The 24,913-nt window shown below is 39.8% G+C and overlaps 1 protein-coding gene across 1 annotated transcript in view; it reads left to right on the top strand.

Annotated features, from left to right (window-relative positions):
- The window catches only part of ENO4 (enolase 4), a 70,673-nt gene that overhangs the window by 36,255 nt on the left and 9,505 nt on the right, over positions 1-24,913 (top strand). The window contains exons 3-12 of the mRNA XM_054382318.1: positions 8,206-8,719; positions 10,151-10,279; positions 10,600-10,790; positions 12,683-12,828; positions 14,902-15,071; positions 16,026-16,157; positions 17,993-18,058; positions 18,753-18,815; positions 20,924-21,091; positions 22,885-23,010. Of these exons, the coding sequence (XP_054238293.1) occupies positions 8,206-8,719; positions 10,151-10,279; positions 10,600-10,790; positions 12,683-12,828; positions 14,902-15,071; positions 16,026-16,157; positions 17,993-18,058; positions 18,753-18,815; positions 20,924-21,091; positions 22,885-23,010 (1,705 nt within the window). The remainder of the gene's footprint in view (positions 1-8,205; positions 8,720-10,150; positions 10,280-10,599; positions 10,791-12,682; positions 12,829-14,901; positions 15,072-16,025; positions 16,158-17,992; positions 18,059-18,752; positions 18,816-20,923; positions 21,092-22,884; positions 23,011-24,913) is intronic.

Below are 24,913 nucleotides of genomic sequence, written 5' to 3'. Positions count from 1 at the left end.
TTTAGGAAGCTTCTTAAGAGTTGTAGAAAAGCCTGGAGAGCTGGATCAACATAGGCTATCAATATGCTGAGCAAGGGAAATTCCTTGTTCCTTGATAAGGAACTTCAACAGAGACAACTACATGATGGCTGTTTAATGTAGCATCACAAGATTGCAAGCACCCAAAGCAGTGACACTGATATTTGGAGAGATCCAGGCTCCATGTTTGCCATAGAGGTGAACCAGACTTACACTAGTTTAACTACACGAAGTAGAGAACCAGGTGCACAACTTTCTAGGCACTGAATATTTCAGACACTGAACTACTGTTTTAGAACTGATTTCATGTGTGCATTTTGTTATGTAGAGCTACATGCAGCTACATGAGAATCTGAGTAGAGGTATCAAATTAAACTAAGCAGTGAATTCTGATGTCCAGTATATACCTTGTTCAGAATAATTTCAAAGTTGTGGCTGGATGATATGTTTTACAGTAGTGAAATAAAAGGATTCAGCAGATGTGAATACTTTTCACAAGTGTCTTTTGAAAACTCCTTAATTGCAATAAACTCTTCTCTTTTTTCTTTTTTTTTTTTTACCCCCCAGAGGAAAGTCCCACAATTTCTTTGTCAAAAACAGAGTGAAAATCCTACCTAAAACTTCCAACATCAAGAACTGCAGCACAGGAAACTGAGAATAACTGATCTCTCTTTGTGTCTGCAGCTTAAGCTAGCAGTCTCACTCTGGAGCTCTTGACACAAACTCACACTTCCAGAGAAAAAGCTGGGAAGTGGTAATTGCTACTGATGCTTGTCCTGAAACAACATGGCCTTTGAGTGAACTCCCATTACAGGGCAGGCTAGTGCAGTAGCTTCACAAACACTTCTTGGCAGTCCTTGAAAAATGCCCATTTAGAAGTAGGAAACACAAAAGAAAGGCTCCACTATCTTCTGACAAGTAGCCAGGGCATTTAAGATGTCCCTGTGCTCTTTTTCTTGCTTGTTACAAACACTCACAGAATACAGGTAGAATTTAAACATAGAAATGCTATTTAAGAACTACCCTTTTTATTAAGATATTTTGTTGCAAGCAGGCAGAAATTCTTTTCAAATTTAAGCCTAAAAAAAAGTTTAACTTGTAGATCAGATGCGAAATGCAGTTCTTGGCATACACAGGAGGTCAAGAGTAGATGATCCAATAGTTCTTTGTGGATTTAAGCTTTAGTGCTGCATTTAACTTTAAAAGAGAGCAACAGTAAGCACTTCTGCAAATAATTTCATCGTGTTACTCACTTACACACAGCTTGCATTTCCAGGGTGTTCTAGGCTGTGTGTGATGGACTGCTCCCTCCCCAGGAACAGGTAAGTGAGAATTAATAAATTGGCACAGACAAATGTTTGTGTACCTTTGGTGCTACTCTTGGCTTGAGCACCAGACATCAGCAGCTGACAATATATTAATCCATCCTCCTATTTTTCTGAGCAAAGTGGAGACTTCTCTGCTGGATGTTTGGACACATTAGGCATACTGATTGCCTTCTGGTTGAAGCCTGGTGAGTTTTACATGCTGTCCATCTCACTAATTTAGGTACATTTCACCAAATGCAACTGCAGGCACACTACCTCTAGTTCTAGAGGGTTTTCTGTGAAGGGATGTCTATTGGCTCCTCTGTTTGTGCTGCTTTCATTAGCCCTTTAAAGAAGCAGAGGCTAGGAAGCAGCAGTCCTGTATCACAGTTAGAGGCACATTCCTGTCAGTGCAATATACAGAGAGCAGGCAATATTTTCAGTGGATAACTTGCATGGCTATACAAATCCTGACAGACATTTAGAGTTTGACACTGAATTCTACTCTTAAGGACAGTTCCAGTTATGCATAATCTTTCTTGCATCAATATAATCAAATTCATCATATCAAAACACCATAATCTGGCTAGCCTGATGTAGTGTGAGGTGTCCCTGCCCATGGCAGGGGGGTTGGAACTAGATGATCCTTGTGGTCCCTTCCAACCCTGACTGATTCTATGATAATCAAACACAGTTGTGGAATTCCATCAGTGCAATTAAATGCAAGATAGACATGGGCTTACTGAAGTGAGTCCTGAGCAGAGCACAAGGTTGATCAAAGGACTGGAGTGTCTTTCATAACAGGAAAAGCTGAGACAGCTGGAGCACTTCAGCCTGGAGAAGAGAAGGCTCAAGCAACTCTCGTCAATGTGGCTAACTCCCTGATGTGAGGGAATGAAGAGGAGGTAGTCAGACTGGCTCAATGGGAAAACAAGAGGCAATGGGCACATACTGGAAAAAAAAAAAAAAAGTAGATAGATAGATAAAATTTTTCCTTGAGTGTGGTCAAACACTGGAGCAGTTGGTCCATAGAGGTTATGGAGTCTCTCTCTCAGCAGACACTCAAAACCTGACTAGCCATGACTGAGCTGGCCCTGCTTGAGCAGGGGAGATGGAGTAGAGGATCTCAGGAGAACCCTTCCAGCCTGAATGAGTGTGATTCTGTAATTCACATCATAGTACAGCTTTAAGAAAGAAAGATGAAGAACTCACCTGAGAGCTACACCCATGTGTTCCTGGAATCTGAAATAGGGGCTAATATTCTTCTCAGCATTATCACATTAATTACCTTACTAATTTGGTACAGATCTCAATCACTCTGTAGAAGCAAGAATATTTTCCAAACCCACGTAGCAGTCAGAATTAGAGTATTTCTGCATTTCCCCATGAGTATTTGACTTTTGAAACATGTTAAGCAACGTTTAAAGAAGAAAAAGGCAGAAGGTTTTGTCTTAGAACCCTTCACTGTCTCTGTATCAGCTGCTGCTTAATTTCACTAAACCGGGATATTTGAAATCTCAACTGGTCCCTTTTGTGCAAGTGTTTCTCACAGCCACATCTTTTCCAAAGCACTGCAAACTCACCAGATTGACCTCAAGTTCATAGATCTCTTAATTCCAAGCCCTTTTTTAAGCAAGGCAGTGGGTTTAAGAGTTTTGCTGATGTTTCAATGGAAGTCGAAGGTGTTTATCCTCAGTCAAAATCTGCTGCTTTGGGACAAGCCACACAAATAACTTTTAATAAAATTCTGTCAGTGCACAGACTTTATAAAAGCAGCGCTTTGTGGATGAATACAGCCCCAGGCAGTCATGGCAGTCAATAGATTCTTTTCCTTCAGAATAAGGTATATTTCACTGCATCAGCTGGATGTTATCCAAACATATGGCTGAATATCTGACATGCATTATGCATTCCACACAAGCCATACTCAGGAAAGTTTTTCAATTTACAATCACATCTAACTTCCAAAATGTGCCTTTTTTTTTTTTAAAGAATACATAGGACCAATATTTCTGGGTTGTTTTTTTTTTTCCCTCAATGAGTTTCGATCTGGGAAAAAAAAAATAAAGAGAACAATGAAATAGGAGAAAACAGAGAATTTCATCTCCATAGTTCATGCAGCATTTCCCTAGCCTCAGGGGAATTATGTAAATCTTGCTTCTAGCAAAAGTAGGGTCCAAGTGGTTATAAATGCAACATGGTTTTCACACAAGACCTGAAAATTTTGTGCAGAAAATACCAGAGGAGGCAAGTTGTGTTATTTAAAAAAAAAAAAAAACAAAACAAAACAACCAAAGAGTTTTTTGAATGAAAGAAACCTAAGTTGGTGCAATGGGAAAAATGAAGTCAGTTATAAATTCATATGATCTTATGGGCTTATCTCAAAATGACAGTCAAGCTTCTGCTCCAGATGGTGCAATAGTGTTTGTGACATCCACTTTGAACTGCAATCTAGTTATGTGTCAAGCAGGAGAGTCCATTATTCACAGCATCAGGGCTGGGGAAAGAAGGTTAAAAGTTCAAGACATGCCCCAAGTGATTAAGGTTGTAAAAATCAGGAGATATACCATGGGGAAAAGGAAAAAAAAAAAGAAAAAAAAGCCATTCTTCCTTTTCTTCCATACTCAGTTTGTCCCAAGAAATGTGTTTAAGCAAAAAAGAAAAAAAAAAAAAAACAAAACAGGATGCAAGAAAAAAAAAACAGTTCTCAATAGCACTGCAAAAAATATCTTTTTACTTGAACTCCTGAAATTTCTATACTAACAGCTTCACTTTTCCTGGGAAAAGCAAAACAAACCAAAACCAAACAAGAACAAAACCCAAGCTCCAACAGCCAAAACAAAACATAAAAAACACACACTAATAAAAAAAACAGCCAAAACCAAACAAAAACCCCCAAACAAATAAAAACCTACCAAAAGCAACCAAACAACCAAACAAAAAAACAAACAAAACCCTACCAAAATCAACCAAACAAAACCCCCAAAACCCATCAAAACCAATGAAACAAAACGCCCAAAAAACCCACCAAACCCAACCAAAACCCCCCAAAACCAACCAAAACCCCCCAAAAACCACCAAAACCAACAAAAAACCTCAAAACCAAATCAAAACCAACAAAAACCCCACCAAAACCAACCAAACAAAACCCCCCAAAAAAACACCAAAACCAACCAAAAACCTCAAAAGCAAATCAAAACCAACAAAAAACCCCACCAAAACCAACCAAAGAAAAACCCCCCACCCTCCACCAAAACCAACCAAAAACCTCAAAAGCAAATCAAAACCAACAAAAATTCCCACCAAAACCAAACAAAAACCCCCACACCCCACCAAAACCAAACCAAAGCCCTCAAAACCCCACCAAAATCAACCAAAAACCTCAAAAGCAACAAAAACCCCCACCAAAACCAACCCCCCAAAAACCCACCCACCAAAACCAACCCCCCAGAAACACACACCAAAAATAATACATCAAGAAACTAAAGCTTCAGTTGCTTGAAAACATGCACACAAAGAAATCATGCAGTAAAGCCCTGATACCCAAGACTAAACCTCAAGAACCTGTGCATTGCATTTAAACAAATCTACACACTACAAAACCCATTTATATCACAACTATTCGAGGACAATCTTCTGTAAACTCAGAAATAAGTTGTCTTTAAATACCATGAGCTCTAAATCACCATTGGAGTAAGAATGATAAAGCCAAGCTTATCAGCTCTTACATTTCAGTTCAGCAAGCTCCTGTGGAGAAGAGTAGGCTCACCCTTGCACAGCAGGAGCTGAACAGACCCACAGGAAGAATCCTCAAACTTTAGAAAGGAATTAGTATTAAAACCCACTCAGCTTGAAGTAACTGTGGAAGGAGTAGAGAATGATTACTCAAGGGAAATGAACTCTTACAAGGCTACTCCAAAAATTAAAATTCTAGGGAGGGAAAAAACCCAAAACCAAACAAACAGAAAAAAAGAAACAACAAACCACTAAATAATTACCTGAAATTTCCAAATATCCAGTACATGTATTACTCAAGTTCTTGGAAGTGTTTCTATTTATGTAGACTCAAGGACCAATTTAAATGTTACATTTGGATGCATCCTAGAAACAAAGCTTTTGTTTATTCTTGTTGTATTTAGCTTTGTTACTGGAGTTTAGCCTTTATAGAATTACAGGATTGTCAGGGTTGGAAGGGACCACAAGGATCATCCAGTTCCAACCCCCCTGCCAAGGGTAGGAACACCTCACACTAGATCAGGTTGCTCAGAGCCACATCCAGCCTGGCTTTAAAACAGGCAGGGACGAGGCTTCCACCACCTCTCTGGGCAACCTGTTCCAGTGTCTCACCACCCTCATGGAGAAAAACTTCTTCCTAACATCTAATCTAAATCTCCCCTCCTCTAACTTGGATCCATTCCTCCTAGTCCTATCACTACCCAACACCCTAAAAAGTCTCTCACCAGCTTTCTTGTAGCCCCCTTCAGGTACTGGAAGGCCACAATAAGGTCTGCTCAAAGCCTTCTCTTCTCCAGACTGAACAACCCCAACTCTCTCAGCCTATCCTCATAGGAGAAATGCTCTGGCCCTCTGATCATCCTCATGGCCCTTCTCTGGACACCTTCCATTATAGAATGCAGAATATTAAGAATGAAAAGAAACACTTCAGAAACACTTCAAGTGTGAAATAAAAATATGCTAAATAAACCCAGGCTTTCTAATCATTAAGAAATTAAAATGCCTCAAGACCAGTAAGTACTTGTACAAGAGTATTTGAATAGCCAATATAAAATGACAACACTGATTTCACTGGAAATGTCATGCAGGTTTTCCATGCTCAGATCTGACTTCAAAGCAGACCCTGGCAGTGGAGTGGGCACACATTACCCTCCTATGAAATTGTACAAGAACACAGATAGCAGCAAGACCGTGACCTTAATTGATTTAAGAGGCAACTTTATACCTTTAAAACAACATTTCAGAACAGCAAAAAGCAAATCCTTCATGCAACACTTAAGCATGCTGTGTTATACCTGGTTTTAGAGAGCCCCAGCTTAGCACCATGCATAAATACTCAAGTGAGACACAAAGCATCTTGTGGAAAAAAGAATGCACAAAATACAGTATCATAAATGAGGACTGATCATAATGATTATGATGTATTTCCTAGCACAAGAGCTAGAGTAAAAGCAAGAAGTGATAAAAAGTTATGTACAGCCTCTCTCAAAAGAGCCACAAGCCCTACTTCTCTACCCACTCAAAATAGTACACAATCTAAAAGACTTTAGGAGAAAAATCTGTGGAGAAGACATCAAAATGCAGTGTTAGCGGAGACCAGTGGGAAAGCACGGACTGCAAGCTTATATGGCTGGTTCTGCACATTTTAAATGCATATGGTGATACAAGTGAAGCATTTTCATTGTTTAAAATAATAATAATAAATTACTATAGGGTATTATTTGTACCTGATCATTTCTCAAAGGGCAGAGTCACACCACAGGCTTTTCCGCACTAGGCTTGTTTCTTGTGGCTTGCTACATATACTTTGATTAGAGAGTTTTTAATTACACTTTAGCCTGTTAGCACCATGGGGACAATAAAACTAAGAGAAATAGAACTAAATCCTTTTCATTCAACACAACTGTTAACTAAACACCAATTAATTACACCCACACAAGCCTAATGAAGATAATGGGGTTGCAGAGAGTTCACGGATGGTATGAAGTGGCTTGCAGTATCCTAACCTTAATCAGTTAACTACTTCATAATAGGTAGGATCATAGGATAAGACATCCTCTTTCTACATGCTTGCAATTACTATTACTGTTAATGGAAATTACATGGGCATACAGATAATTCATGCAACATTCACTTGATCACAAAACAAATACAATAAATACTTGAAGGGAATTCTTAACTAGCATTTCAAACAGTTTATTAAGAGTGCAAGGTTATTAAACTGAGTATCTCCTTCACCTCATTGCTTTCCTAAAGGCAAAGATGACAAGTTTCTTTTCCCAGGTGACTGATCAATACCCACAGAGCAATGCATGAGCTGCTTTTCCATGATGAATTTTATTTAGAGCCCTTTAAGAGGCAGAAGGTGGGAAACTGATCTAGAGGTGCTTGAAATGTATCAGAAGGTACAGCTCTCACAACAGGTTGCATTATTTAGCCTGTGATGATGCTCTCAGAGCACCACACCAGCACCATTACCTCCAGAAGGCTATTCTTACAGGAATATTTAATTAAACTGGAGCTTAATGGGCCAAGCACATCCATGTGACACAGATCTGGGACTATTCCCCTAATGCCACCCAGCCCACGCCCCTCCTGCATACCCCAAGGAGCAGCTGCCCACCATGGTAACATCTTCTGAAGGAGGAAAATCAAATGAGTGCTTTGCTGCTTGCTTTCCTCAAGGAACAGGTAGTGTCAGCTTAGAAACTTCTGCCAAGGAAACAGCTTAAAAAAAATAAAGAGGGTTAAACTCTCTGGAGAGGTACCATACTATTTCTGAAGGATGTGAAAGGAAAAGAAAATGATTCAGTAGGGATTTTTCTTCATTATCAGCCAACATAGAGAAGCGAACACACAATGAGCAAAGGTCTACACATATTGATTTTAGCGCTGAGGGAGTGTGCAGCTAACAGCTTTTTAAGTATCTCCACTTTCAGTTACTTCAACAAAATTACCAATGAAGGGTATAACAAAGTGAAAGTTTTTGTAGGAAATTGCAGGCTAAAAACGATCATTTCGGTTGTGAAACGTTCCTTTTCATTGCAAGTAAAGGGCTTTTAAATGCACAAGTAGAGTTATTGGGGCGTTTTGCAGCGTTATCCTCACTAGACGTTTCACAAACCATAATCTGTCTCTCTTTCAGCACGATCATCTTACACAGTTGTGTTGTTCAGAGACTTTTAATACCAAAGAGCAGCTGCCGGAGGCATTCTGCCTTGGAAGACCATGACCAGCCTCCGAGGGAAGCACCAACGCCGCACACGGCATTAAGAAAAGCAAACCCCACCCAACCAGCCCTGGCTCTCCAACTACGCCCGGCCCAGCGATGCAGCATGGACAGGGATTCACTAGGGGCTCCGCGGCAGCAGACCCCCTTCCCGCGGGGTTCCCGGGCTGGGCCGGCGGCACCCTCGGGGACACATCCCGCAGGCACCCCGCCGGGCGTCTGCCTCTCGCGAGAAGGCTGCCGGCCGTCGCCTAGCAGCCGCCGCAGCGCCAGCATGGAGCCCGGTGGCCAGCGGCAGCAGCAGCGGAAGCTACAGGGCCCGCGGCAGGATGCGGCGGAGTTCTACCGAGCCCACCAAGTGCCGCAGCGGCTGGAGGAAGCGCTGAACGCCCTCTACCCGCTGCGCCCCGCCGACCTCTACGGGGAGCTGGTAGCGCGGGGAGGGGAAGCGGCGCGCAGGCACCCAGCGCCTGCCTCCTGAGGGCTGTGCCGGGCTGAGGGGCCGCGGCCCCTCCAGGCGGGGAGCGGGGCTGGACGGGGCTCTCCTCAGTGAGTAGGACCCTACCTGGCCCCGTTCCGGTGGAGAGGGAGGCGGCGGTGGATGGCCGCGTGGGCTTTCCCGTAGCCCCTTCCCAGCTACCGAGCGTAGGCGCCGGGCTCCGTCCTTGCCCTCAGGCGAGGGAGGTGCTGAGCATCCCGGTGCTGCGCGTCCCACAGGTTGATGCAAGGAGCTCGATGCCTCTCTGACTTCACTTAAGCTTAAATCATTTCCTGCTGAGCCAGGCAGGAGCTGCCATGGTTTGGTGTTTTTTGACCAGTGGCACTTAGACGCTGGGCCGAAGACATCCCCGCAGCAGTGGGCTCTTTGTCCTGTGCTGGTTGCTCATCTCAACACAGATAACGTGGGGCACTAAGTACTTTTCTGTAAGCAAGAAGTGGATTCTGAAAATACTTCTCATTTTCCCCTGTTTGCATCACGTAGCAAATTTTGTGCATAGCATTTCACACGAGAACTTCTTCTGAAGATTTTGATTAAAGGTTTTTAGTGTTTTTGTTATGGAAAAAGAAGAATTAGAAACAACCCCCAAAACCCCAAATAAACAAAACCCTCAAACAAACAAACCCCAACAATACAAAAACAACCCAAGACAAAACAAAAACCCCACCAACCCACAAGCAAAACAAAAAACCACCACAAGCAAAACCACCCAAAACACACACAAAATTGGATTATTTTAAAGCTTAAAAGCTACTCATTAATAGATAAATAGATGAAAGCATGCTACAGGAATTTTAATATAACATTAGGTTCTAGCAGCCTTCTGTATAGATTTCTGAGTTTATCTTGTCCAGGATCTTTTTTCTTTCCTTAGGAGAGAGCAGAGACATTTTTTTCCTCCAAGACCTTATCCACAGACAAAACCATTATTTTATAGCAGCTCACTGCACAGGGAAGGTGGAGGCTGTGTGAATTCTAGCAGAAATTAGTTTCATGAGTAACAGGATGACTACTTCTGTTATTCAGTGGAAGGCCAAGTAAACTTTGGACAAATGCCTGTTTTCTAGGAAGGCTGAGGAGACCTATCCTATTCATCACTAACTTTGCCAAATTAAAACACATCTAACCTGGATGTGGCTTAGGACTTCCATGCTTAGACAGGATTTGGCTCTGTCCCCTGGAATCTCATTCTTAAACAGATAATAAAGAAGTAAATGGTACAGTGGAAGAGAAGTAGTTTCAATGCTGGAAGATAGAAATGGATTTTCTCAATGGTGGGTTTGACAGGACTATATTTAATGGAATAAAAATCTCTTTGCATAGAAATTGACCTTTAATGCATTTCTTTCTCTTTCATTTAAGGCTAACTACTTTTCTAACATTTCAAAAGCTCCAGTAATATGCAAAGTAGTTGGAAGACAAGTTCTTGATGGTGTTGGTCAGCCAACATTAGAAGTGGAAATATACTGTACAGTTAAAAACTATGAGAAGGTATGAGCTGCTTGTCCTAATGACTCTATGGTCTTTAAATTAACTCTAGTTTATTCTGATAACAAAATACACATGTAAAGCAGATCTATCAAGAGAGTTTTGCCTAAGTAGTTACAATTTAGGTTAAGAAACATGATAAACATCTGTGATTACTAATGGGTGAGAAATGAGGAAGAAAGTACTGGATGAAAAAAGATGTTAAGTGACCCACAGAGTTGAAGATAGGTACTTCTAGAGTTGTTAAGGACACATACTTCTCAATCTTTCAAATGACATTTCAAAGCTGGAAATTAACTAGTACTTTAACTTTTTTTCCCCAGAGGATTTGTTCCATCATAATGTCTTCTCATTCTCAAATACCTGAGAATGCTTCACCTAAAACAACTGAAGCTGATGAGAAAGAAAGGAATGAGTCTGTTACCACTGCCATGATGTGGGTCAATGAATCACTGAACACAATGTTAAAAGACTTGGAGCCTACTGACCAGTATAAAGTTGATCAGATGCTTGGGTAGGTTTTGGATATTGTGCAAATTATTGCATTTAGAATATACACCATTAATTTATACTGTAAATGAAAAACGTAGTAGAAAACACTGAATATTCTTTAATAATTATTATTTGTAGGATGTGATGTCTGTCTCAGACACATTGCATTGTATTATTTCCTGTGAGTGGTTTTGGGTTTGTTTTTTATAATTATGATATGAAAATCATGCTGTATTTTACAAGGTTTCATAAATGGGTGTCTACATTTAGCCCACATCTGGGGATAAATTACAGCAGGTGCTCTGTCACTTGATGACCCCTCCCCAGCAGATAAGAGGAATTGGGAAAAGGAGAGAAGACCCACAGGCTGAAGTGAAAATGGATTTAAAGAAAGCAAAGGTACAGCAGTCACAATAAACTGGAAAGCAGTCCTTGAGAGCAGGAGAGGAGGATCCCTAGGAGGAAGCTCCATTCTCCTTCTGCAAACCTCCCTCTTTGTACCAAATATGATCTTTATGATTTGGGATACATCTGTTTGCCAAGTCGAGTCAGCTATCCTGGGTGACTCAAAGCTGCTAATGGCCTTCAGCCCATGGCTAGCTTAGGATTCTGTCCCAGCAAAACCAGGACAATGGGATACAAAAATAGGGATCTCCAAGAAAAAATTGTCTAAATGTGACCATGAGTGAAATGCTCCATTTGAGAAACTGATTCAGTGGCAGTTGAATTCAGTGGGGATGTTTATTGCAATGCTACTTCTGCACTGCAGAACAGAAGTGGTACAAAGGGCCTGTGTGTGTGTCTTCTGACTGAGCTAATCCACAGAAGTTAGTTTTCAGGTTCTGGTGGAGCCTTCTTTCTGAGTGAGCTACTCCAAAAGGCTTCTTACTTCAGGCAGTTAGTTTCTCTGGAAGGGTAGTCTCTGCGATAAAGATCCATCTTTATGTTTTCATTCACATGTTTCTTCTTGGGAGCATCCCAGAGTTTAAAAAAAAAAAAAAAAAGGTCTATAATCTTCCATTCAAAGAAATAGGTCTGGTTTTTTATAAAAAAAAAAAAAGTACATAAGGTAAAAGTATCACAGATCTACCTGGATGTATTTTTATGGTAATATTGGAGGAGCTACCCTAACATCATGGCTTTCTTGACACTGGAAGCAGTAATATGGCCTGTTGTCCTCTTCTGCAGTTGGAACTGTTTCTTCCTTCTGAGGGGAATGACATTTTGCTGTAGGGGTAGCAGTTGGGCTGCCACACTTAATATGGACTGTAGCAAACAGACCTTCCACATGGAATAGCTTTGGGGAGACCTTGATGAAGGGAATAAGGCCTCACTTGCAAAGAAATTATTCCAGCTGGTGTGGGTCTAAATAGGATTTTAACACATTTTTTTGCACTACTTTATATATCTTGCATACTCAGCTTGCCTGAACCCCATGGGTGGCTGTGACCCATGTATGCAGTTTCCACTTTGTGCATGTAATCAAAGTTTCACTGATTGTGGGCTTGCAGCCTCTTAGATAAAGAGTGCACAGCTCACCTACTGGATTAGCAGCCTAGGCCAGGCTGCTGCATGTCAGGAGGTTGTGACAGGACCCATTACCATCCATGCACAGCAAACACATCCTTCACACTAAGACTGTCTACAGAGAGCTGAAGTTCAAGCCAGTGTGATTTGAAAAGCATGTGCTGAGGTTTATAATGCTTGCTTGTCTTGTTCCTTAGTTTAACCAATGCTGCAGGTAACTACCAAAAATAATGACATTTATTGATGTCTCTAACTTGATACAGTGAGTCTATGGTGGAAGATTAAATAGCTGCCCTTAATCCACAGCTCTTAGCCTGTATCCTGTGTCAACTTGTCACATGTTTAACATTATTTGGAGCCAGTAACCTTTATGCCTCTTCCCTCAAGTGAATACTTTACTGAAAAGGCAGAAGAAAACAAGGAAAATCAAAAGCAAGCAGAAGAAGAAGCAGAAGCAGAAGCCACCCTTCCCCTTTCTTCAGGCGCTCCATCAGCAACTGCACTACCTGGGAAGAAAAAAGCAGCAAAAGCAGGTTTTAGTTTATTTGGGTTTCGTGTTTTTCTGCAGTACAGATATTGATACAGTACAGATATTGATAAAGGTGCTAAAATACTTTCTGAAGTAGTCCATGGACAGGGAGTGACACTGTCTCATTTCCAAGGGTTTGGTTACCCTCTCCTAAATCTTCTTTCTGATCACAGCAGTTTCTACTGCAGAAATGAGAGAGGGGAACATAAGAGATTTTTCTCATCATTCACATGCATCAGTTGAACAGTTTCTGCCTTTGTTTTACAGCTGGCTTAGACAGGAGGTTATTACACCTCAGAGTGAGGAATAAGAATGGAGGAGGATGCAAATGAAGAATAAAAATGAAAATTATAAGGAAAGAAAGGGGAATCATAGAACTGAACAAGAAAATAGAATTAAGATAGAAGCTAGAATGAATGGAGGGGAAAAAAAGTTGGAAAGAGCGAGGAAAAATGTTTCTTGCTAACACTGACAAAAGGAGGAAGGTGAAAAGAAAAAGAGAAGAAAGGGGCTGTGATGGGAATGATGGGTAGTACAGAGGGGGGGAAAGTAAGCAAGCAAACCTACTAAAGCTAAAAATGGTGTGAGTAGAGAAACAAGCTAAGTGTATATAGCCAAACAACAAATTCCCAAAGGAAAAAAGCACTATGTTACCCCCAAACATTGCATTACCCTCAGAAAAAAAGGGTTTGCTATCATTTATTTCACAACCTTCCTCTGGACCCACTCTAACAGTTCTATGTCCAGTTATATCCTGTAGCATTTGTATTTTATTGAAATGGAAACTTGTACAGCTCTCCTACTAGGAGCCAAGGTAGCTGGTGAGATTTATAGGAGATTCCTCAATGTGTATGGGTCCTGAGAATCAGACTGGTTATTTATCTTCCACATGGGTGCTCACTCTTCATGTTCAGATAAGCACTGCAGGCCATAAATATGATAGTGGAAGCTACTGGGTTCCAAGCATTTTGACAGAAGTTATTCCACTGTATCTGAAAGGGAAATAAATTCTTCTGAAAATTGAACAAGGATTACATGCTTGTAGAATATTTAAAAGACCAGTTTTCTCATTGGAATATCCAGCTGTAGTAGACTGAAACATTTTTCATTGTCATGTTTAGAAGAAATCAAGTATGTTCACTCCTAGTTAGGATAAGGAGGACAATAATGTGTTCAGTTTTGTCCCACACAACAAGAGAGACACTGAGGTCTTGGGATGGGTCAAGAGGAAGGCAGCAGACTTGGCAGTATTAGGTTAATGGTTGGACTCAATGATCTTAAAGGTCTTTTCCAGATTCTACAGTTCACAGACTCACAGGATGTTAGGGGTTGAAAGGGACCTCCAAAGATCATCAAGTCCAACCCCCCTGTCAGAGCAGGACCACAGAATCCAGCACAGGTCACACAGGAATGCATCCAGATGGGTCTTCAAAGTCTCCAAAGAAGGAGACTCCACAACCTCTCTGGGGAGCCTGTTCCAGTGCTCTATGACCCTCACAGTGAAGAAGTTTCTCCTCATCTTGAGGTGGAACCTCCTGTGCTGTAGTTTCTATCCATTACCCCTTGTCCTGTCACAGGGTGCAATTGAGCAGAGCCTCTCCCCTCCCTCTTGACCCCCAGCCCTCAGATATTTATAAACATTGATTAAATCCCCTCTCAGTCTTCTCTTCTGCAGGCTAAACAGCCCCAGGGCTCTCAGCCTCTACTCATAGGGCAGTGCTCCAGTCCCTCAATCACGCTGGTAGCTCTCTGTTGGACTCTCTCAATGACAAAGAAATCATGCTTATGAAAGGAGCATAGAAAAGTGATGTAACATCACTGGATATAAGCATAGGTAAATAAAAATACAGATTTCAGTGAACGGGTTTGAAATACACCTAGAAACTAGACAGAGTACAGCTACTTTGTGTCCTATTAGGGTTGTTTCATATAGAAACAACTGACAAAATTAAGTTTCAAAAGAAGAACTGATTGCAATACACCGAAATGACACCATCATACTTAGTCATATAACTGTGATACACAAGCACATGATTTAAACTACAAAAATACTTGGCTATTATTCTCTGTCTTGTAGGAAAGAAGGTGTCAGTTGCAGAGAAGCCAATCCCACCTGCAGAACCTGCTGAACCAGTGCTTTGTGGCAGCTTAGCCATCGGGGGAACATCACTTGCTGTAGCTAAGGCTGGTGCCACCGTTAGCCATACTCCATTGTACTTATATATCACACTCCTGAAGCATGGCGTGGTACATCTCTTTCTTGTGATTGTTTTAGCCCAGCTATCACAGTTACTCTAGAATTCTGAAGCCAGCAGTCCCTTATGGCAGTAATATTAAATATACCTGATGGAATTGACCCTTAAGATCATTGCAGTAATGTTAATATATTAATATTAATAATATAATAATATTAGATATACCTGATGGAATTCACCCTTAAGATCATAGCAGTAATGTTAATCCTTATGGCAGTAATATTAAATATACCTGATGGAATTCACCCTTAATATTAATGATATAATAATATTAAATATACCCCATGGAATGTACCCTTAAGATCATTGCAGTAATGTTAATATATTAATAGTAATATTAATGATATAACAATATTAAATATACCTCATGGAATTCACCCTTAAGATCACTGCAGTAATGTTACTATATTAATATTAATAATATAATAATATTAAATATACCTCATGCAATTCACCCTTAAGATCATTGCAGTAGTGTTAATATATTAATATTAATAATACAATAGTATAATAATATTAAATATACCTCATGCAATTCACCCTTAAGATCATTGCAGTAGTGTTAATATATTAATATTAATAATACAATAGTATAAGAATATTAAATATACCTCATGCAATTCACCCTTAAGATCATTGCAGTAATGTTAATCCTTATGGCAGTAATATTAAATATACCTCATGGAATTCACCCTTAATATTAATGATATAATAATATTAAATATACCCCATGGAATTCACCCTTAAGATCATTGCAGTAATGTTAATATATTAGTACTAATATTAATAATATAATAATATTAAATATACCTCATGGAATTCACCCTTAAGATCATTGCCAGTAGGGGTCTTCGAACCCTGTGCCATTATTGAAACATATAATAAATTATTCTGTTGTTTTTTTTTTTACCATATATGTTTTCATGTGGTACTCCAAATCACCTAGGATTCACCTGCAGAGATGGCTCTACCACTCCCAATGGTTACTGTCTTGCACTGTGAAAAAATGTCATCTGCAAAACTGAAATTATCAAAAGAAGTTATGCTCATACCAGCAGTTCAGTTATCACTCAAACAGGTACTATTCCCTTTTCCTTTTTATGGATGTATTCTACAGACTTTATATAAGCTATGAATGTACAGAAGTAGGCCAGTCTGTTCAACATAGTCCTTACACACTGTATTTTTAATGTTTTGTTTGCTTGCAAGGCCAAAGTTTTAACAAATATTAGTGCAGAATTATAACCTGAGGAACGTTAACAGAAGCAAACAGTTGAAGATTTAGAAGAAGATGGATGAAGATGTTTTAATATGGGGGGGGGGGGGGGAAATCATTGCATTGAAGAAGGTGTAGGGAAATTGTGTTACACAACAATAAGAGGATTTAATTTTGTTTAAAATGTGACTTTATGTTAGTAGATGATAAAGAGTAGCATACAAAACTTGTGAGAAGTTCACAGGAAAGAGTAAAATCTTTGGGAAGAAATTGCTTCAAAAATGAAATTGTGAAGGTAGAAGGGAATACAAAACAGAACCAAATCTGTTCAAGGGGCAAGGAGGATGGATGAGACAGACTGCATCAACCCCCTCTTTCTGTTTAGCCATGTGTTGCCTTAAAGAATGCTTCTGCACAAGATGCCTGCGTTAGGGCTGTGAGTTCTAATTTCTGTGCTGGTGACCTGAACAAACAGCTGAGCTCAATTCTCTTTCTTTTTCCTTTAACTTTTTACACCAAGAGCTCTTAAGAAAGTTGCTAGTTCTGTACCTTTCAAAGACACAATGCCTCCTAGTGCTGATGGGACAGAAGCAAGCTGTTTGCTGCAGTGCAAAAAACATAGCCATTTGTCCTGCATTGATGTGCTGTCAGCTGTGACTGACTTATGCCCCCTTCAGTATTCCTCTACTAGCACAGTTTAACAAAATCTGAATAGCAACTTATGAAGTTAGCATTAAACTTTTTACTGACTGAGAGCAAAGTGAAAAGCAAGGGATCATTCAGTTGGAGTGTTTCTCCACTCCCAGTGTTTAAAATGTGTCCAGAGAGGGGCCATGAGGATGATCAGAGAGGGCTGGGAGCACCTCTCCTATGAAGGCAGAGTTGGGGTTGTTCAGTTTGGAGAAGGGAAGGCTCTGAGCAGACCTTATTTTGGCCTTCCAATACCTGAAGGGGGCCTGCAAGAAAGCTGGGGAGGAACTTTTTAGGGTGTTGGGTAGTGATAGGACTACGGGGAATGGATCCAAGCTAGAGGAGGGGAGATTTAGGTTGGATGTTAGGAAGAAGTTCTTCCCCATGAGGGTGGTGAGACACTGGAACAGGTTGCCCAGTGAGGTGGTGGAAGCCTCATCCCTGGAGGTTTTTAAGGCCAGGCTGGATGTGGCTCTGGGTAACCTGCTGTAGTGTGAGGTGTCCCTGCCCATGGCAGGGGGCTGGAACTGGCTGATCCTTGTGGTCCCTTCCAACCCTGACAATCCTGTGATTCTGTGAAAATGAAGACAGCAATTTTTCCCCTGCTTCCTGGATATGTTGTAAAACTAAACATTCAGTTTTGTCAGAACTTACATTTAGGGAGTCAGAGTCACAATTCTGAACAGTGATTATCATCCCATTTCTCAGATGTCATGCAGACCCACAGATTGCTTAAGTGTTACATCTGGGGAAGAACAAGATCACTTTTCTTGCCTTCCTGTTCCTCAGCACAACCAAATATTTCTGTTCTTTCCACTGCTACTAGCCATTCATCATCAGACACTTGACTGCATTTTGTGGCTGGGGGCATTATGTTAAGAAAGTCTACCACAGGTTATGTTTTAAATACTTTAAAGATCTGTGTATAGAATAAGTGTTTTCTGATTTAGGATGCTAAAATTACATACTTTATCTTTATTTTGAAGATTACTGTTGTTTCATTTCAGGGCTTAGAAAGAGTTCTGGATATTCAGAAAGAAATGATAAGACTATTTGAGCCTCCAGGCAAAGAGGTAGAATAAAAACATGTGATGTATTTAATTTATTTTGGGTTTGGTTTTTTTGTCTTTTTTTACTCTGTCTTTTTAAGCTGAAACATGGAACATTTAGCCTGTTAGCAGGCTCAGCCTTATGGCACAGAATAGATGTGCTTCTCTGACAGATGAATAAACCATTGGCCATTTGATGATATTAAATTAACAGGGACAGAATAAAACATTGTGCTAAGACTTTCTGTTTACCTAAAGTATAGTGGAAGGGAATGGTACCACAGTGAATATACAATGTAGGGTTCTGATCTTGCTAAGTCTCACACACAAACACACCATTCATTATTCCAGGTACTGGTACTGCAGTAGTATCTTGATCTCAGCATGTGCATTGAGCTTTCCAACTGCTTCCAAGTTTAGACTCTCATTTCTGAGATCCCCTGAATTTTTGGTAGGCTAGGTGAGAATCTTTGGAAAAACAAGTGATGGTTGGAGTGGTGCCCACAGAGAAATACGAAGTTAGTTTCACTACAAAGTAAGACTGGATAGTTGCTGATAGTATTCAAGACAAAACAGAAGCTCTTTCCTAACTTAAATATTTGCAATCTCTTAAGACCAAAACTCAGTCAACTTTATTATTATTATTATTATTATTTTTTCTCTGTCATTTTTAGACTTTCCTGTGAAATTGAAATCTTTCATCTTTTACTCCCAACAGCCCAGTCCTCAATTATCAGCCAGTAAGAAAGGCAAAGCACACAATACAGGGAAGAAAGCCTTGGTAAGAAAACAGATTTTCATTTTAAGCTTTCAACAAGGTATTAATAACAGCAGGGAACCAAAATGTTCTTAAGAAACAAAGCATTAATCTCCATTACCATTTTGGAAAGGTCAAGGCAAGACTTTCAAATATTCCAAATGCTCATATTTTACATAATAATTTGAATTCTTCTGCCTATACCTTCCCTTCCTGTGGAACAAGAACAGGAAAGGGAAATTCTTCTGGAATTTAATTATTTTTCTCATATGGAAATCCTGATAAATGATCCAAATGAGGATTTTTCAGGCCTGTAGCACCAGCAGAGAACGTGTCCTTTTGATTGTGTAAGCCATAAAACTATTACCCACCTTGCATATTGTGCTGTTTCTCAGCTCTGGGAACATAACTCCCCTCGTAATCATGCTGCATTAAGTTCCCATTTCCTGTTTGAGGTTATAGAAATGGCAAACACAAACCAGCAGTTAAAGGGAAGCACTCATAATAGTGCACAGGACATGATTTTGTATGACTCAGGTGATCTTATTCTATCACTTCACACCCCCTAATTTATAGATGGAAACGCTGTGCCAGTTTTGCTTTCCATTCTGAGATGATTAAAATACTATCAAGTGAGAATTGTTGCCGTGGTGGAGTACACAAAAGAGAGGGTGAACAAAAGTTTTCCTGTTGGTTGCTTAAACAACACAAAATTTGTCATCATTAAACAGCTGACCAATGTTTTTCTGGTGGGTAATTTCTGTATTCTCACCACAATACGTGCTGCACTCACAGGTTCAAGTAATTCCTGAAGATACAGACAAGGAAACAATGCATTAGATTCACTGGGAAAAAAAAAAATCCATTTATGCCAATCAGAAAAAAAAAGTAAAAGAGAGAGTAGTGAGACTGAATTCTACACTGATAAAAGCACCGTATTGGTTTGAACTTTTGGGGGCAGAAAGAAAGGGAAAAATGAAGTAACCAGTGAAGAAGAACTTGTTATAGAAGTAATGACTAAAGAATGCTTTTATAAAGATGAAAAAATGCCTTTAACAGAGTGTGCCAAGGCACAACATATATGGGTGCCCTGAAAATCACCTGAAAAATGTAGTCTTAACCTCCGTCTCCTGTGAAACGCAGGACGACTGCAGCATTTCATGCTGGATATTGTTTAGTGCTTCAAAAGCAGCAAGGCAAATAGCTCATCCCTCCTTACAGACTGCTACAAAATCTCCACACAATCTGACCTGCATTTTGGACCTAATTTTTTTTTTTAATGTGAAAGAACATCCATACATCCTATGTCGCTGGACTTCTGCTCTGTCTGCTGTAGTTAGTGCTTTGACTCTCGTCAAAGCCGATGCCTTCCGATTGACTTCTGCTGCCTAACCCAGGATTATATCCTGCTGCTTTCTGGCCACCTTAGTGTCATTCTTTATAATCCCAAATTCCCAGACTTTAACATTAAAAAGCATTGTTTAAAATAAATAAATAACCAAATAAATTAATAAAAAAATAAATACAACCCCTTCCCCCCCCCCCCCCCCCCGATAACAGAGTGACACGTGAAATACTAACTCAATACAGCCTTGCCTGTTGCTCATCTCCAGGAACACTGTTCCTGAGGCAGACAACTCCATGCAGCTGTGCTAGAGGTTATTTCCTCCCCATGAAATCTGTTCCTCCCAGAAATCTTGGAGATTCCAGTGTTTCTTGAATACTCCAAAGAGTGTTCACTATCGAAGCTGTATTTGAGGATAAATGAGTAAAAGCTGTTTAAAAGTGGAGGAGGTATTTTTGTGGCAAAGGGATAATGTACAGTACCAGTGACTTTTACACAGCATTCCATTGGCAACTCAGTGGTTTTTAAGAGTGCCTTTAAAATCTTTTTGTAAATTAGTACTGGCCATATAAGAGTAAGAATTAAATGACTAGACATAATTCCAGGGACTCTTAGCTCTCTACTCATTAGCATTTTACTACCCTTCATTTATAGACAATTGTCCCTCGACTTGCCAATGCAATGTCTGGAAACAAATGTATATTTTGAAGATAATAATTTATATTATGCAGAATGAAATGACAATGAATATGTAAATAAAGTGATAATTTTGGTTTTTTACTTTCAGCCACAAGCCTTAAAAAGAATATCACACTTGGGCTGCCTAATGAGAGGATGTGATAATCTAGAGCAACCACTACTCCTGATGCAGACAGCTTGCAACAACATAGGTCTGGAGCTAGGAACAGACATGTACTTAGCAATAAATTGTGCTGCTCACGAATTAATGGATTATGTAAGTTATTTTCAGTATCTGTTTTGTTGGGTTTTAACAGGAGTAGAGCTGTTTGTTAACATTATTTATTACCACGTTGCAAACTTACCTAGAAGCTTCTTGCTCTGTGTGTTAAGGTAGCATCACGCAAACCAAAAGAATTCTCTGCATCTGGAAAGTACAGTTGAATTAGTCCTATGGGCAGCAGATATATTGCTGGATTGTGAGTGCAAGGGGACAAGGTCTGCAGGCATCCTTCTAGCAGCTTGATGCAGTGAGGACAGCTGTCTGTATTCCTCCTTCCCAGCATACAGGTGGTGGTGGTGCACTCTGCAGGGGATAAATCTCACTGAACCAAGTCAGAGCCCCATTACGGCTTCTGTCCTGCTTACAAGAACCTCTGCTACTTTCAGAACTTAATCATTCAAATGGCCTAAGCCTGCTTTCATCAGCCTGGTTTCTTCCTTTTCTCTGTTTATTTCTTTAATAACATTTTTCAGATCAGTCTGTCTCAAACAGAGCAAACTGCTTTCATGGGCACACACCTGCTCCCTGCCCTGTTTAACAAACCAGCTTCATTTCACTTTGCATCTCAGACAATTTTCAATTCAAGCAAATCCTGCTTTGTTGCTTTTGTGGGTTTTTTTTGGTTTTGTTTTTTTTTTTCTCATTTCACCACAACATATATATAAGTAAAAAAATAATTATCTTCTAATCCACCTTAATTTCAAGGATGAAGAACAAGAAATACTTCTTCAATTCCTTCACACCACTAGGTCTTTATTTCTCTGGTATTTTACTCTACATCTGTAGTTTTCTTCAAACTACCTTTCTAAGTAATTTCACTATGGTATCTTTGTATACTCACTAATATTCAGCTCACTTTGCATCCACATCCATTTTTTTAATTCTGCTCTTTCAATAGTTTTTATTTGACAAAGTTTATTTATCTCTATATGAAGGCTTAAAGTCCTTGTTCCAAGATCAGTCAGGTTTCTGAACCAAAGAAAAAAAAATAAACAACCAACTTCCTATTCCATGGAATGTCTCAGGAAGTTTTGTACATTTGGGTGTTCTCTAGTGACAAACTTTTCATTGCCAGTGTGTTTTGTGAAAGCAGTTGCTTTCCTGCCCATTGGTGATGTCTGTGTCCTGTACTAGAATGAGCAAAGTCTTAACTAAAGATGTATCAGTAGTTCTGAAGCTGTTACTGAGCTGTTAAAGTCACTAAAGCAGTGGATAGTGTAGCACAGTTTGACATGCCCTTAATAATCCTTGTACGCTGCAGTTTGTGCTTCCCGTAATGATGAGACTGGTTTAAAACTACTCTTCTTCTTGTTGGGTTTATTTTGAAAGGGGAAAGGGATGTGGAAAGGTAGTATCTTGGTTTTGAGCAGTGGGGGTTAAACTCCTTTCCCCTGGCAATATTTTCTTTCTTGTAATGAGGACAAAAAGAAAGTTATTCTGTTTTTTTAAATGCAGAGTGAGAATTTTCAAATGAGGTTCAATAAACTTGATGATAATGTAGTTCCCTAGAAACTGCTGAAAAAGATCTCTTGTTTAGGGAGTGGCATCTTGCAGAGACTTTGGCATGAGCCCACTGGGACTCACTGTTAGATTCAGCAGAGTTTCCTGTAACAAGGTGCTGAGCACATAGAGTGAAGTAGAGAAGTCAGGGTGTGCTGACTGAAGAGCAGACAATCCACTGCCTTAGCAGTGATGCTGGATGCACAAGATCTGTCTGCTTCCATCAGTACTCTGGGTTTTCAAGTATGACCTTCCTTACCTTGTATGCCTTTTACTTTGCTTTCTAGGATAAAGGAAAATATGAGATACTCACTGGGACGTTCAAAAGTCCTGATGAAATGGTTGACATGTATGTGGAACTGATTGACAAATTCCCATTCGTTGTGGCATTAATAGATCCCTTAAGAAAAGAGGTAAGATACCACAGGGCAGTCCTTAGAAAGTGGATATTGCTTTGAAGTGGCTCTGGCCAGCCTGCTGTAGTGTGAGGTGTCCCTGCCCATGGCAGGGGGGTTGGAACTGGATGATGCTTGTGGTCCCTTCCAACCCTGACTGATTCTATGATTCTAAGTGGCATCTCACTGAATGTTTCACATTTTTAACAAGCATATTGTTGTTAATGTGGGAGGGAAATTTCAACCCACCTCTGTACAGCAAAGCAAAAACTACAGGCTACACATGTAAAATACAAGGCAGCTGTTTTCTGGATGTTTTCTTCAAGCACAAAAAATACCACTAGAAAAATCTGGTTAATGATCCATTTGCATGTCTGCAACTGATAACTCTATACTTTTGACATCATTCCTGACAGAAAATAACCCTTGCATGAAGGGAATGTAGTCACTACAAATATTTTATAGAACTACAAGAAAATGCTGTTTATTTGGGGGCTTTTTTGGTTGTTTTTCTGATTCCAGTGTCATTTTTTCATTACTTTTTTTGCTTTTCGTGCAAACCAATAAATTATAGAAATCAAATTGTAACATTCAAGTGATGTGCAATATATATTATATTTTATTAAGGTTTTAAGTTATATTACTCAGTTATATTACTAAGTTATATTGCTCAGTTATATTAAGTTATATTACTCAGTTATATTAAGTTATATTAAGTTATATTATGGTACATACTATGTCACATTGTATTCTGCCATATTACAATATGCCTTCTATTACATTATATCATATTATATTACATTATATTATCTAGTTGCATATTCCTTAGAATCACTCAACCCCCCAATTACTGCTGCTCTTCTTTTTGACTGAGATTTATACCCAAAGACAGGACAAACCCTTCACAGGCAGCCCTACTTGGCAGAATTTTTCAAGTGAACAACCATGTTATTTACCACAGCGATCAAAGTCTGAGGAGTTAATTTAGTGTGTCCAGAGATTACCACAATAAAGCAGAATATGATTAAGCATGTTGTGAAGTTATAGATGGATGAAAGAAGCAGATCGCATAACTTTAAATACTGGCATTTAGTCCTAAAATTATGCTTCCATGTATTACAAAACAGCTAAGAACTTAATTATAGCAGAACCTACAACTGTAGACCTGGGTTCTGCAGTTGCACAACCTGAGATCAGGATTTGTCCTTGCTGTCAAATCACACTCTTTAATCTGCTTTAAAGCAAGTATCTGGGGCTTGTTTTCATGAAGAAACCACGAAAGGCATGACTGAAGGGGGAAGCAAAGTGATGTTGCCTTTGTCAATCAACCCAGTGCCTGAATCAATGACTGCAAATTCCATCTGATTGTGTTCTTAACTGGAACTTCAGATTTCCTTTTTCAAATGCCTGTGTTTCTTTTGCTACCTGACTGGTTAGCCTTGCCTCCCTGTGCTGTTTCAGTCTGCCTTTGAATTCCTCATGTTCCAGCACACCAGATTATTCCCCATTCCCGCCAGGGCTGCAAACTTCCCTCACAGTTCTTACAAAGAAAGGTATTTGCAACATGAAAATCTTCAGGAGAATTACAACAGATAGTGAAGTACAGTTTGAAACAGAATACTGTGTGGAATAGAATACTGTTAAGGGAAGTGCTCCTCCTCCTCCTCTCCCCTTGCACATCTACAAAGCTCACCCATGCCACAGCTTTGCCACAGATAATATGGTCCTTGAGGACGAGTAGATTAGAATTGGTACCAGTTCCACAATTCATTGCTAGACAGACAGCAGATCACTTTAGTTCTTAAGTTTAAATATTTGTTGAGGTGTCAAAAACCTTTCCTTTTCACTTACACATGGGAATAAAATCCTTACATGAATGGATCCTTATACAGGTTTCTGCTATGTAGGGGCATAAGTCTGT

The sequence above is a fragment of the Indicator indicator genome, chromosome 7 (assembly GCF_027791375.1).
Source record: "Indicator indicator isolate 239-I01 chromosome 7, UM_Iind_1.1, whole genome shotgun sequence".
NCBI classification, from domain to species: Eukaryota; Metazoa; Chordata; class Aves; order Piciformes; family Indicatoridae; genus Indicator; species Indicator indicator.
This window is presented reverse-complemented; position numbering and strand designations above follow the sequence as displayed.